Genomic DNA, 15,003 nt, shown 5'->3' on the forward strand with positions numbered 1-15,003 from the left:
CTAGAAGAGATTGAATTAATATTTTGGCGATCTCTTTGAAGAATCGACTAACTGACAGTTTCTTCTAACCTAAGGACAAGCTTAATGTTTGTCTTTATTCTAGTTGTCGCTTTGCTTCATGATGTAACTGAGCCAAATGAACTTGGTGCCAAATCCAGGAACGGAATATTTCTCCGAAGACTTTTGCTTTAATTCTTTCATCTTTTTCGCCATTCGAGAAAGCCATCTACCATGACCAAACTAGTTTAATTATACTAATTAAATGACTTAATTATAGCTCTATATGTGTACACTGTGTCAAGTCTTGTTAAACTAAGAACTTTAAGCAGTAAAGAATCCCAATCTGATGTAAGCCTGGATTTATTGGTTGAAGGGTCTATTTCTAAGTTAAGATGATGAGAGCCGGATAATATAGGTTCCTAACTAGCTGTCGTTGAAGTACGTACTATGAAAATTATATACGTGCATGCATACATTCCTATAATAAAATCAAGGGCAAAGTACATATCTCCCTCGTTAATTGATTTGATTCGATTATAACTTACTCTATTTATTTAAAATTTAAGCATTTTTGTCACTCTTGTGATCCACACAGTTTAATTTTTTCATCTAATTAAATGCAGATGCTAATATTTTTCACGATAAAAAAAATTGCTAAATAACTAAATTATTTTGTCAAATTTATATTATATTATATTTTTATGGTATAATTAAATTTTTTTCATGTCATATTTATTATTGACTAACCATTGCAGCTTCACATATGGATCACAAAAGGATTAAGCATTTTAATTTAAAATACCTGAAGGTAAGTTGAAGTCCAGCAAAAATCAAAGAAGGGTAAACTACAATTTATCTTACAATTAACTTCTATTATAAAAATACGCCTATAGAGAGAAAAAGAAAAGGTACTTGAATATATAAAAAAAATTGGATCATAATCTATAGACATGAACTTTTGCCTTAAATTAGAGTTTACCCGATCATCAATTTACTTTGTCATGCAAATTCATAGTTAAAAACAATATAGATATGCTGGTTGATTAGGAGATTGTTAATAAAATATAAAAAGGGCTGGGATATATATAACAATGAATATTTAAGTAGAACTGGACTTCATCAGATATACATTGATATATTAATTTAAATCCTATCTCTGGTGGGCTTGTCACTTTAATTGATTTTGATTCAGCTCCTGCGTCGTAGTCTAATAGATATGGAAGTAGTTTAAAAGATCTTCCCCAGCTTGTTTTACATTAAAAAAAGTCTTGCTCCCACTTAGAAATTAAGCTTGTCATTTCAACATCCAACATCAAATGGGCCCCTGTTGTTTGGCTTCATATCTCTTTATTTTACTTTTGCACTTCTAACATGCGATTACTTTAAGTGATACGAATTCCTAGGATGATTAATACCGTAACATACTGCCATGTTGGCTCATTAAACGGAGTTAGAAAAGTTTGTTAATTGTTAGTAATCCTATGAAGAAGGTACTGATATATATATATATATATATATATGTGTGTGTGTGTGTAGCTCATCGGCTACGATCTCTAATCTTATTATTTTGAATGCCAAGGGCTCACTCGGATGTAATCGTTTGGTTCATATATCGCAATAAGATTTCTTTTTAATAGGAAGGGTCGATTCGAAAACAATTGAAATAATAATAGGAACAAACTATATACAAGGATCATCAGAAAGTAATATTAGGGATGCTAGAGGCCTGGAAGTAAAAAGACCGAGTCGAACCGGAAAAACTTTTTCTCCCGTTCACCGAGTCAGCTGGACTGGCGACCCGGCGGGGGCGAGGCTGAGCTTGAGGTCCAACACGAACGCGTCGTCCGAGTTGGCACCCGACACGGATGAGGGTAACCTCGTGACTCGGTGGCGCTCTTCCTTCCCATAGACGGCGGCGGGAGCCTGCACCACCGTCACCTGCGGGTCCCGCGAAGGGAAGGCGCAACCGTGCGAGACGTGGAACCCCGACGTGGAGGCGCCGGGGGGCCGCGAGAAGTAGACCCACGTGGCCGCTCCGGCGTCGTGGAACAGATGTGGCGGCGGCACGAAGGCGGAGGAGATGGGATTGGGCCGGGAATACAGTGCGCCGCCGATCGAGCGGTGAGCGGAGCTAGCGGCCTGCATCTGGGCGCGCTTCAGCTGCTGCCGCTCCTTCTTGTGCGCGTTCTGGTGACCGCCCAAAGCCTGCGAGTTCGCGAACTCGCGGTAGCAGTACTGGCACTCGTACCTCCTCCCTTCTCCGACGCCGGAGGCGGCGGCCACCGCGGCAGCGGTGGAGGTGGAGGTGTCCAGAACCAGCCTGGCCTCCTCGGACACGTGGAAGCCGAATAGCTTAATTGGATGATTGCTCATCATGCTCTTGATCTCGAACAGAGGAAGAGGAGATATATATAGTTTGAGTTCGATCAGCTATGTGAGTTATATGTATATATATAATTTACACACGATTTAAGGAAAGTACAGTATAAGGGGGAACGAAAGCTAGTCGCAGCTGCAAACTTATGACTGGTCAGTAGTCACATATATATATAATACTCTTATAGACGTCAGTGATATATTTTTAGATTGAGAGAGAGATGATCGAGTGGAAAAGAATTAGCAACCAGTGTACTTTCTAAAGATCCAGTATGATGAAAAAGTACAAGTAAAATCAAAAGGAAAGTTACATGGGTACTTAGCTTTTGATATATATATATATATACGTAGTACACTTTAAATAGATGGACTCATATGTGTGTTGTGTATAGCTTAGGGAGGAGATAGAACAATAGGGGATTGGTAGAGTGGTTGGGGGGAATGATAATTTGTTAGATTAGGTTTGGTGGCATGGGTGTGCATCACCTATAAATTTAAGCATGTCTCTTTTACGTAAAATACTTGAGGCGTAGCCTTGTAAACCTAAACCACATACGTAGGAAAAGGCTTTGACGAACTATGTCCTTCTTCAACATTTTTCCACAGAATAGGAAAGAATATCTGGTGAGTTTATTACCATTTGATTCGAAGCAATTAACAAGCTTAAGTTCTATCACTTTAATTTTGTATAGTTGTGTTACCGTAATAATTTGTAGCTGGCAATATGTAAATTAAACGCATACTTTCTATATATCTCATTTTAGATAAAGGAATGCTAGAGATATAGCATGTCATAATAAGAGTAGGTGGAAAGTTATATAAAAGTTGGGAAAAAATATTAGAATTTCAAATATTTTTTGTTGGAGATGTTCAAACTTCAAAGAGAGTTCAAGCGTGTTCATACGAATCCTTTTGAATGGTGCCTTTGTATAAAAAGGTGAGATGGTAAATGAATTTTCTATAGAGCAGCCAGTATGTGGAATGCTAGCTTTGAATGTCCAATGAATTTTGAAAGTTTTGGAGTCGATTTTGAAAAGATTTGAGAATGACTTAAGGGGGAGGGTTTTTTTTTTCAATTTAACTACATTTAATTTTTCGATTAGTAATAATTGACTATGTGTACTGTATATATATAAATTATATGCACTCTTTTATAATAAAAAAAATATTTATCTACTATGAAAAATATATGCACTCAGTTTTATATACTTAATTAAAAAGTTAAATATAATTAAACTATAGAACCCTGAATTTAAGAGCATTTTAATTTGTTAGAACGAATATGTCCACAGGAACAAATATTATTTCATTCATGTGCCTTTTGGAAATCTCTTCCACATTAAAAGTCTTAAAATTGTGAAAGAAGAGAAGCAATCATTATTGTCCAAGACCAATTTCATTGCTAGGGTAGAACGCATGAAAATCTTGGAGGTTCTATAGTTGTTTTAGTGCAAAATTATATAGTGACAAATTTATGGACATAAAATGTTTAGAAAAGTCATATACAATATAGGATAAGGCATATGTCTTATGGAGGATTATACATGCGAAGAGAATTAAAGAAATAATTAATTTAAGTTAAAACAATCTTATTCCAACATCACTGCATAACTTAGTGTGCACTTGAGTTTATACATCGTGCACACTAAGAATAAATTGTGCATAAATCACTTATGGAATTTAAGTTTGGTGCGAACCGAACTAGCTTAGTGTATATCGATTGCATAGAACTAATAAAAGAAAATTCACAAATGGTTTTTGATTGAGAATATTCTTTTATAGTTTGTTTAATTTGAATTATTAATTTTCTCACTTATAAAAGACTCAGAGGCTAGAGGAAAACTTACGAGAATTCAAGGGAGACGAAGTTTACATTTAGAAAACTCTAAGTTCTTACATCTATTATAAGAGGAACTACTATTATATGTTTGTGTATTGAGTCTTCAACAATTGATCATCAAGAGCACCAAATGAGCTAGAACGAAAAAATGATATCTACATCAATCGACACGAGAAGTTTGAGGAGCAACATGTAGTGATATACAAAGCATTAAGTTTTTTACTTTCTATAATTAATTTACAATCTTAGTGACCTTTGAGATTGACGTTTTGTTTTAGTGATCTTAGCTATTTGAATCTAATAAAATATTTTACCACTTTTTGTCACGGGCTCTTTTTTAGTCTTGATCTTAATCGCTCCTAAAATTAAAAGTAAAAAACTTGACTAATACCAAAGAAAATTAAAAGTAGATGCCTAAATAATACCCAAAAATGTCATAAATGCATATTAAAAAAACTATGCAGATTAGCATTGAAAAATCACGAACTGGATGGATATCATAAAATCCTAGGTCAAATATATTCTAACCACTTTTGAATAGTTAGAACAGCCTCACAAAGACTTTTATCTCATTTACTTAAGGGATAAGATCAATTTTAAAATAGGTATTCTTCTTTGTTATTACTAAAATAAGGTTTTATTCTAAGAATAATATTCTTGTGTTCATTTGTATCCTGAAATAAGAGTGTAATAATTATATTTAATGTGATATAAAATGAAGGAACATATGGAAAAAAATATGTTTTATTTTTTCTAAAATTATCATAAATTCTTTTTGATTTGATATAAAATAGGTTTATAGGATAGATATCTAAGAGTAATTAGTAATTGAGTGATGTGATTCGGGTTTAATCGGATCAATTTACGAGGATATTGGATTCGATTGATTGAGTATATTTATCTTTTAATTATTTCATAATGTAAGCTTTTTAGACAAGTCTAGTTTAGTCATGTGAGCCATTAAGACAAGTCGAAATAAGTCATGACACCCCTTAAGACAAGTCTAGTTAAGTCAAGTAAGTCTTTAAAACAAGTCTAATTAAGTCATGTAAGTCTTTAAGACAAATCATAATTCGAGTCGTGTTAGCCTTTAGAGCTAGTTCTAGTGGGACTCATTGTAACCTACTTCTATATATAAATGAGTTGGGCTCCTTGTTAAGCATCCAAGCATTGAAAATTAATTGAGTTTAGTTATTTTTTATTACCATATTTACCGTTTTATTGTAGTCTTTAGATCGTCTTTACCTTTCTAAGAGTAAATTATATTCGTAAAACCATCAAAACTTCTAAATCCTAGCCATCACCTTCCTCCAGCAGCCACCCTACCTTACAGTCGTCCACCACCACCCTTGGCCGTCTGCCACCCTCCGACGACCGCCGCAACGTCAGATATTTACCGTTTTGACCTATATCCACTGCTTTATTTTTAGCTTTTCATTTCGACCTCCAATTTAAGTAAAATTAGAGCTATTAGAATCCTAACTCACGAGGCTACCACCATCTAAATTTTCACAATTTTCTTACGTTCGGATCAGTTCAAATTTAGTTCATAACATTGAGTTAGTATATAATAAAAGATGTGATTAATATTTGTATCCTAAATTGCAGATATTACGGTGTTCTAAAAATTTATAATCTATTATACGAAAAAAGTTTTTCCTAAATCAACGAAGGCTTATATTTTCTTCGACACTTATAATGATACTCAATCATAAAATCTAGATTCTTTTATTACAAAATTTTCAGGTGTTATGAATTATAATAAACTTTATAGATTGACCTCACAATCATGATATATGTACTCTCTAGCACCAATTTTTCAACATAGCAAGTCACATTCAGTTGTCCTTAGTAATGATGTGATTTAGATTCCGTTCTGGCTCATCTGATGTATGAAGTTCCTGTTGCTTGAGTTTTGGACGTTTGTTGGCTTGTGAGTTGTGACTCTTCTAACAATCAAAAGTTTGAAATGACCATCAAACTTATTCCTGTTCCTAATCTACTGCTCCCTAAATTTTGGACTCCTTGGGGCTACTCAAATTCAAATTCTTCACTTATATATATATATATATATATATAAAGCACCAAGCTAAATGATTCAATTTTTTTTTTCTCCAACCAGCAGAAATTATTAATAATAACAATAGATGTAGTTCAGTACTTACGAAATGTGATAATTTTATTTTATTTTATTTTAAATTGAGAAAAAGAAAAGGAAATTATTTTCGACTATTATAATTTCTCATAATACTACTACAAGAGCACTATTATTTTGATTGGATGATTAACTAATTTAATGGACTCTTTATGTATCGTTTATTTATCAACCAGATAAAAAATTAATCAACGCAACCTGCATCAAATATTTATCAATCAGTTCATATATTCAAACTCATCCTAATTCAATTCAAATGATTCAGACATTTAACCGACCCCAAAGTGTCTCTTCTACCATTAGTTAATTTTTTATGTCGGTCTCACTCAATGAAAAATTTTAAATGGCCATCAAATCTGACTATGATTATCATCATCTATTATCACTCCATGTATTTTAGACACCCCTAGGGTTAGCATAAGCAATTTTCACCGATACGAAGAACTAAAGTTTGCAAATTTTCTAATTCACTCTTTTCCTTTGCTTCAAAAACTCTCTCTCTCTTTGTGATGTCTTTTTATGACCCGAGATTTATTTATTTATTTATTTATTTTTGGGAAGGTCCATAGGCGACAAATTATTTATTTCAAATCAGAAGATTACAGTTAGCTAATTGCTACTTGCTAAGTCTTTTACACAAAAATATATGTAAGAAATAATTTAAACAAGCTCTACAACTCAAAAAAATATCAAAAGTTCAATAGTAAACATATTATGTCAAATCCAAAGGGTCGAGATGGAGCCGTTGAAAGCTCCTATTCCAGTGGGATAGCATGATCTTAATTGTTTTTATTTCTTCTCTCTTTTACGACCAAGAGTTGTAAGACCAATCAATTGAATGAAAACCCTGTGATGGTACAAATAGACTGCATCTCATTTTGAATGTCCAATGGGTCAAAAGGATGATGCATCTTATCCAACCTTAAAGTCCATTTGATACATAGACCTCAATTAATCACATCATACCATTTTTCTCTTAATTGCATGGTCAAATTTGATTTTTTTTTTTCTTTTTATTGAAACAAGTTTGGCAACAGTGAAGATCACCCAAATCACATATAGGTCCCACCAAAATTTTCTGCTACAGGAAATCCTCTCCTCCTTTTAACCTGATAAGATGTTTGTGAAATAATTAAATCAAGATGATCTCCACCCATTTCCCTCTTAATTATTCTTTAGCATCAACCACTTAAAGGACGACCCTAGAGAGTGATTAAAAGTGGGCTTTAATAATTGAGTTGATAATCTCCCTTTAGAATAAGTTGAAACCATATCAAACAATCCAGGCAGTGTGACAGGGAAATATAAAATATATGCCCTTGTGTTCCAAGTGGCATTACCTACTCCATATGTTATTAACTTGAGATTGGATGGATTTCACTTAAAGTCATGTGAAGTGATTGATTCTATATGCATATTTTATTGCGCCGTGACAAGGAAACTAAACCTAGAAAACCATAGTCTTAGGCACTAGAATGTCTAAAGTTTCACTAAAACATAATTAATTCCATGATGTGAAATAAATAACACCATAAGCTAAGAGACAAGAAAAGATGCAGCTTTGGGCTACGATTGAGACGTTTACGACGCCCTACAAGTATTGACAGAGGATTGGCATGGAAAGAGAGGACTGGGAAGGGAGATTAGGTGTATGACTAGATGCCATATTAGACATGACTTTAGGAAGATGATTAGTTAATTCTTGGGGTTAATTTGAATATAGTAACAAAAGCCTTCCTTTGAGCAATCAAATCTTTGAATCTTCAGCCCTATTTGTGATGATAGATTCAAAAGAATGAGCTATGTTGGTTCTAGAGAACCACGAAGCATCTTGACTCTGCTTCTATTGCTTCTATGTAGGGGTGAAAACATGTCAAATTAACTCCGATCTAACTTGCTATTCAATCCGACTCAGATCGGATTCGGATAAAAAAATTTAAATACGGATTTAGATACGGGTCGGATATATTTTTCGGATTCAAATACCGATATCGGATATCCGTTTACCTGCATATTTTTTTAAATAATTTACAATTTTTAGTTTGCTTATTTAAATAGTAAATATTAATATTGTTACTAATAATACGTTATATATTTTAATTTCTCTAATTTTACATATTTGACATACAAAAAATTTATTTGTTGTAAAACTCAATATTTTTGTGTTAATTATATCTAAATAAAATATTATAATTCTTTTAAATTTAATCAATATTTGTTTAAGATCTGATCCTCTATCCGAAAATTATCCGTATCCGTTTAGTTAGGATATGGTTTTAAATTTTGCTATCCGTCCAATATTCATATCCGAATCTATATCCAAACTAAAAATATGGATCCGAATATAGGTTGAGCACTATCTGATTCGTTTTCACCCCTACTTCTATATCTTCTTACTTATTTATTTACTTATTTATTCCCTCTTGGTACATAGGAACTACTTGAAGGGCAATTACATTTTTTCTCTTGGTACATTGGTGCATAGGCCCAATCCCGGCCCAAGGCCCATACCACAATGGAGCCATTTGGGAAGATTAGAGTCTTCTTGACTCTTGACACTCACAAATGGTCGCTAGTTTGTGGGTAATTTTGGTTAAAGGAAAACAAAATGATAGTTTTGAAACTATACTTATATCCACAAAGAGCTGCGTTTTGGTGTTTAGATGTTTTATACTTTATTTTATCTATTTATTTTGCATCTATACTCTTCGAAAATATCTTATTTTAAATTTGATATTTGCATATGTATCCCTCAACTTTTAGTGTGGATACCCTTGAGATATTTTATTTTATATATGAATACCTCGTCAAATCTAGCTAACATTTAAATCTATCAAATTAACTATAAATAGACAACAATACTCTTAATCTTGTTTATATACATTCATTTTAGTTATATATATATATATATTGTTTATTAAATTTTTAATATTTTAATTTATAATTGGTAAATAGTTAACCGAGTATCCACGCAAAAATAATAAATTTAAAAAGTATAGATCACTCCACACTAAATTTATATTAATTTTTTGAACCATTTGCTCATCTTTGTGTACCTTTAGGTTGAATATTTTTGTCCAACGATTTATAAGCCATCCCCGCTGTAATTTTTTTTAAAAGAAAATATAATTTTATAGATAAATCATCTTGGTTACAAAAAGTTCTATTAGAATCGAAGACAAAAAGCTTAACAAGTTCAACAAGGAAATCGCTATCCCAAGTACAATTGAGATATAGTAATCTACCACTTTTAGCCAACCAATCAGTAGGTTAATTGGCTTCACACTATACATGACTAATTTTATAATTTTAGTAATTATGAGTTAATTTAATAATATCATCAATAAAATTTTCTACCGTCCAAGATGCTTAGGAATGTTGTTAATCGTATTGACAAGGAAAGAAAAGCATACTCAGTCCAAAGATTAGGGATACTTTTATCCTTTAAAAAGAGCAAAGTCTCACGAGTTCTCATGGCCTCGGCATATAGTGCCAAATTGAAATATCTACATCTTACACTTGCAATTATAGGCTCACAGCTAGCCTGCCGAACTACGAAGCTAGCTCCACTTGTGCTCACAAAAGAGCCATCCGTGTTTACTTTAAACTACCGAGGTGGTGGTGGTTCCCAATGGATTAGAGCAATACGGGAATTTGGTTTCATAAAACTAACTAAGTAATTCTCAATATACTCAAAGGTCGGTTAAGCTTAAGGATCGAGCCAAACCTTTACTATGTCCTTTCTTTGATTATTATAGCAGGTGTTGTTTCAGTATTTTCAGATTTGCCAAAAATTGATGATAATAAGAGTACACAACCAACTTTTTTTTTATCCTAACATTTTTTGCATTCCTTAAGTTAAATGCCATCCTCCAAGAATCCCAAAAAGAGATACGCCAATCTTCAAAATATTCCACAAGGTAAAAACCCTTAGACTGCTATAGTGCCCCTTGATAAGTGGCCAACTTTTGTTAACATGGACACATGAGCAAATATTAGTGTCTATGCCATTCTTGATAACATTAATTAGACCATCCTTCATTTCCTATATGGGAGATAAGAAGAGCCACTAGGCCTAAGAGATATTTTTACTTTCCTCTTTGGAAACGAAGGTTGTGAAACCCTATATTTAGCCCTAACTAACTTGGCCCAAGGATCATCAAGTCCATTAAACACCTTAACAATAATTTTTGCCATTAGCAAGAACCGAATAGAGATTTCGAATACCCAATTGCCCCAAGGCTTTTGGAAGGTTGGCATGATCCCAACTAATAAGGTGCAACCCTTTTTTTTCTAAGACTTTATCCCATAAAAATTTTTGAGCAAGTTTAGCAATACGATCAACCACTGTCATAGAAGTCCAAGTATAGAACAAGAGATGAAACGACATAGAATTTAAGACCGAGTTGATTAAAACAACTTTAATCACCTAGGTCAAAGTGACTATTTTCCACTCACAAGTTTCATTCAATTTTAGAGAGAAAATCCTTATGATCCCTAAACAGCAAGCGACTAGGGAAATTTTTTGACCCAAGATACTTAAATGAAAAAAAAAATCCAACATTCATGTGAAGGACTTTGGGAGTGTTTGAACGAACAACGATAGAAATTCTACCAAGAAAGAGAACTTTCAATTTTTGCTTGATTATACACATATTTGTGATATTTTTAAACTTCACAAAAATATAACAAATTTTGCATAGAATTTTCACAAATTTTAATAATTAGAAGGTCATCTGCATACATAAGGTGACTAAGTTGCACTTCCTCGGAAATGCAAAGGGATACGATATCCCCTGACAAAATTATTTTTCTAAGAAAGCGAGTTAAAATTTCAAAAATTAAAGTAAATTGATAAGGGAAAAATGAATCTCCTTGAAGGATACCCCTATCTCTTTTAAACCAGTTTGAACCATTGCCACCATTAAAGCAGCAAAAATCAATTTGAATGCTATTGTATAGTTGTTTATAGTATTTCTTCAATTTGATATATGATGCATAGCTTGATATGTAATATGCTAATAGTTTTAATGTCTACTTTCACGATTAAGAAATTGGGAGTTGTCTGGACTTACAGATTGTCAAAGCTCTAAATTCTCTTTCTTTCTTTCCATAATTAGAATGCTATCAAGAAAGAACATAAAAGATTGCAAGCACTGACTATAGCATAGTGTTTGAGGCACTAAAACTTGTAGGTCTTATGATTCATCTCAAATACGTGGCTAGGAGTCCAATGAGAGGTGGGTGCTCGTGCACTGCCTTTTCTTATCTCACTAGTCTTTAATCTTTTCTTTTTTACACCATCTCCTCCTCGCCCACTTGAGCATGAGCTTGATTCTCCTTGTAGTTGCTCGTCGACACTGAGAGGGACGGGAGAGGTCATATATCCTATATCCTAGGAGATTAGATGCACCATATTTTATCGATATAATAATGTTAAAAAATAAAGCATAAAAAAAAAATCTCAAATACATAAATTTTATCATGAAAAAAACTCTAAACCTAGGGTAAAAACTAAAGATATTTTTCAAAATCAAATCAATCACTAAATAACTATAACAATTATAAGATGATAGACTTATCGGCAGCTCATTGATATCCATGACTATCCTTATAGGGTCGCTCAAATCCATGATATGCTGCTTTCCATGATCTTTTTTTAACCTCATTGATTATCAAGGTTGATGCTCTTGTCTTAGTGGCCCTCGAGACAAAGTCTTTCAAAATTTATAATAGATGAGATATATAAAAAGCTATACAACGCCTTCTGTCATAGATTTTTCCAAAGCTATGATGTGATTTCCAAAAGTTGCTCCATGGATAATAAAAGGGAGTTCTATGATTAGATTAAAACTTTCTTATATACCTCTACAAAATAAAATCTCAATAACCATAGAAGATTGCCCACGAAATCTGCACAAAAGAAAATTCTTAAGTGCTTTTAAACGCATTGTTCACCATTTGAACATGGTATTGTTCATTTGAGTTTGAATGTCTTAATGATGAGGTTATATTCTCAAATTGGTTAGAATCACTCTTCTAATATCTGACTATCTCAAACTTTTTTGAACCACTTTTAAAGTTATTAGAACCGCTTTGAAAACATGCCTTTTTTTAATATCCTCGTACACCTCTATAAGAAGTGTTTATGTTCATACAAAAATTCTAGATATTTTTATATATTTAGAGTATTTTGAAACACATTATCAATTACATAAAACCTAATATTCTCAATTTTTTAGTAATTTGTCACAAAATAAACTTCACCTAAAATACAATGTTTAAAACATTCATTACAACATCCTAAGAGAGCATGTAACAAGTGTTATGAGATTCAATTAATCCTATAAAGCTCAAAAATGCATATACCAAGTGAAAAAAAACAAGTGTGGCAAATAAATAAATATGCATGTGTGGTAAATAATTTCATATGTATCATGTAAAAAAATGTATAATCAACGTAACTATATGTATGTCAAATCGGTAATTAAGCGCATGCATATCAATAATAATAAATTAAGTACACGGCGTATACTATATCAAACGATACCATAGTATAAGTTCCTCATTATTAGTCATTAGTATCACACCAAGTGGTTTGCAAAGTTTTGTCTTTTCTTTACAATTTGCGCAAGCCATGTGCTCATAAGATTGGATAGCTCTTAGTTAATATTTACTCCTAGACTAGTTGCCCGAGCCACTTTTAAATTTTGAATATTTCTTTAGTTATTTTCATAAAAATTCTATCAATGCAATATTATTATTTCTCATTTGACTCCAAGAAAGCGTACATATGAGTTTTCAAGATAAATAACTATATTTATTTGAAAAGGAAGGTCTAATAGAGGATTGTATTTCTGTGGAAAAATTTCATCTCCTAGTGGCTCTTTCTTTAGAGTAAAAGTCTTATTTTGATATCAATTAAATTTTGACTAAATTACACTTTGCCTTTTATATTTTGACCCAGTATCATTTTATCTCCTTGTACTATAAAAACATACAAATAACTTCCTAGACTTTTTAAAAATAACCCCGTAAACACCGTTAACAAATATCCTAAAATTACTTTTTTATTCTTCTATAATTACAGCTTGTCGACGTCGTGTACAAACACCTTTGCTATGGTTTTCACTAAAAATGGGTGTGCCTAGGGCTGAGAAGTAAGCATACTTGCTCAGCCTGTCTACCACCACAAATATGATAGAATATCCCAATACTACTAGTAGCCGCTATAAAATCTATGGAGATATCCTCCTAAACCTACTCCAAAATTCGTAAGGACTATATGGCCTAAGGGAGTTAATCTTTGCCCGCTGGCACACCTCGCATGTCTTAACGCACTCTATCACCACCCTCTGAATTTTTGCCCACGTACAACTTTGTGAAAGCCGTTTGTAGGTCCTTAGTGTACCCTCATGCATGGCCTATAGAGTGGAATGGAACTAGTTCATTCGTAGGTGCTCGAGGAAGACCATGGGTAGACTCGACTCCTCCCCTTGTCGTGGAGGGTGGACCAAACAATCATTGGTCAGGAGGGCGTGACAACAATGACTCACCATGGTCGGTGGTAGCTCATGCGGATGCTGGCTTCGATGAGGACCCTTCCGAACTGAACGAAGGCAGCTATAGGCCTAGCAGTCTGTCGCATCCCTAGCTTGGCTCACCTTCCTCCGACCCATGAGTGCTAGGGTGATGTTCTCTTGTGCTAGGTGGTCAGGGAAGGAGGGGGTTGCAGATGTCCACGTTGCTGTTGTAGGAGGTAGCAACTGTTCCAATAGCCGACATTAGTCTTGCAGCTAGTCGTCGAGCACCAATGCTCTTAAATCAGCCCGCAACCCTCTCATTTCTTTTTGAGATCTCTCTTGCAAGTCTAAAAATCTTTGGAGAAGAAGGGTGACGAGAGATTTCGGTGGCGGAGCTCCTCCCGTCGGCGATGTGCTTGACGCACTCAAGAAGGCCTTGGCTTTTGAGGGCAAAGTAGCGATGGTGGTGATCAAGGGCTCTCCGTTCGCCGGCACCTCGACAACAGCTTGACTGCTTGCCGTTGCTCGCATGGTGGTCATGGCCGAGGAGGGAGTGGCTCTAATACCACTATTAAGCTCGGTGTGGGTTTCAGCTAAATGGGGTGAGCTCGGTCATTGCGATTGGAGTTGGGTTCGTGATTGGAATGGTTAGAACGATGGAGATTGGTTGTGATCGAAGAGTGGTGGGGGCTACACCTAGCTCGGTGAGCTTGGTGTGGATTAAGGTGAGATAGAGTGAAGGTGAGTTGGGGATCGGGGAATAAGGAGAAAGTGAGAGGTAGCAAGGCTAACTAGGGGAGAGAGAGAGTGAGCTGCAACTAGTGGAGGCTTCGTAGGATACGCCGCAAGCTGTGAGGTGAGACAGGGAAGAGAGAGAAATTATAATAAATCTCATTAATTTCCTTGGGTGCTTACCACACCTCATTTATAGTGGCTACCCTATTTTATATGACTTGCCCTCTAAGCAACCCTAAACTAGATTCAACTCAACTAGATCGACTCACCAAGTGAGTTCGTGACCTGACTAGACTAACCATGATTCAACTAGACCAACCAGCTCTACGTGGTTCATAATAAGATTTTAGCATTAGGTTTTGTTTAAACAGATG

General features: G+C 34.2%; 1 protein-coding gene across 1 annotated transcript; it reads right to left on the minus strand.

The window, feature by feature from the left end:
• Positions 1 to 1,586: 1,586 nt before the first annotated feature.
• Positions 1,587 to 2,714, minus strand: LOC140780507 (zinc finger protein GIS3-like). Its single transcript, XM_073126121.1, has one exon. The coding sequence runs from the start codon at positions 2,374 to 2,376 to the stop codon at positions 1,774 to 1,776; it is 603 nt and encodes a 200-aa protein (XP_072982222.1). The 5' UTR covers positions 2,377 to 2,714; the 3' UTR covers positions 1,587 to 1,773.
• Between the last annotated feature and the right edge of the window lie 12,289 nt (positions 2,715 to 15,003).

This window comes from Typha latifolia, chromosome 1, assembly GCF_019914945.1.
Source record: "Typha latifolia isolate L0001 chromosome 1, TyphaL0001v2, whole genome shotgun sequence".
In the NCBI taxonomy this organism is placed as follows: domain Eukaryota; kingdom Viridiplantae; phylum Streptophyta; class Magnoliopsida; order Poales; family Typhaceae; genus Typha; species Typha latifolia.

What these genes read in the sequence shown, in the direction of transcription:
- LOC140780507 (XM_073126121.1), bottom strand. Translation starts at nt 2,376, where the DNA reads ATGATGAGCAATCATCCAATTAAGCTATTCGGCTTCCACGTGTCCGAG.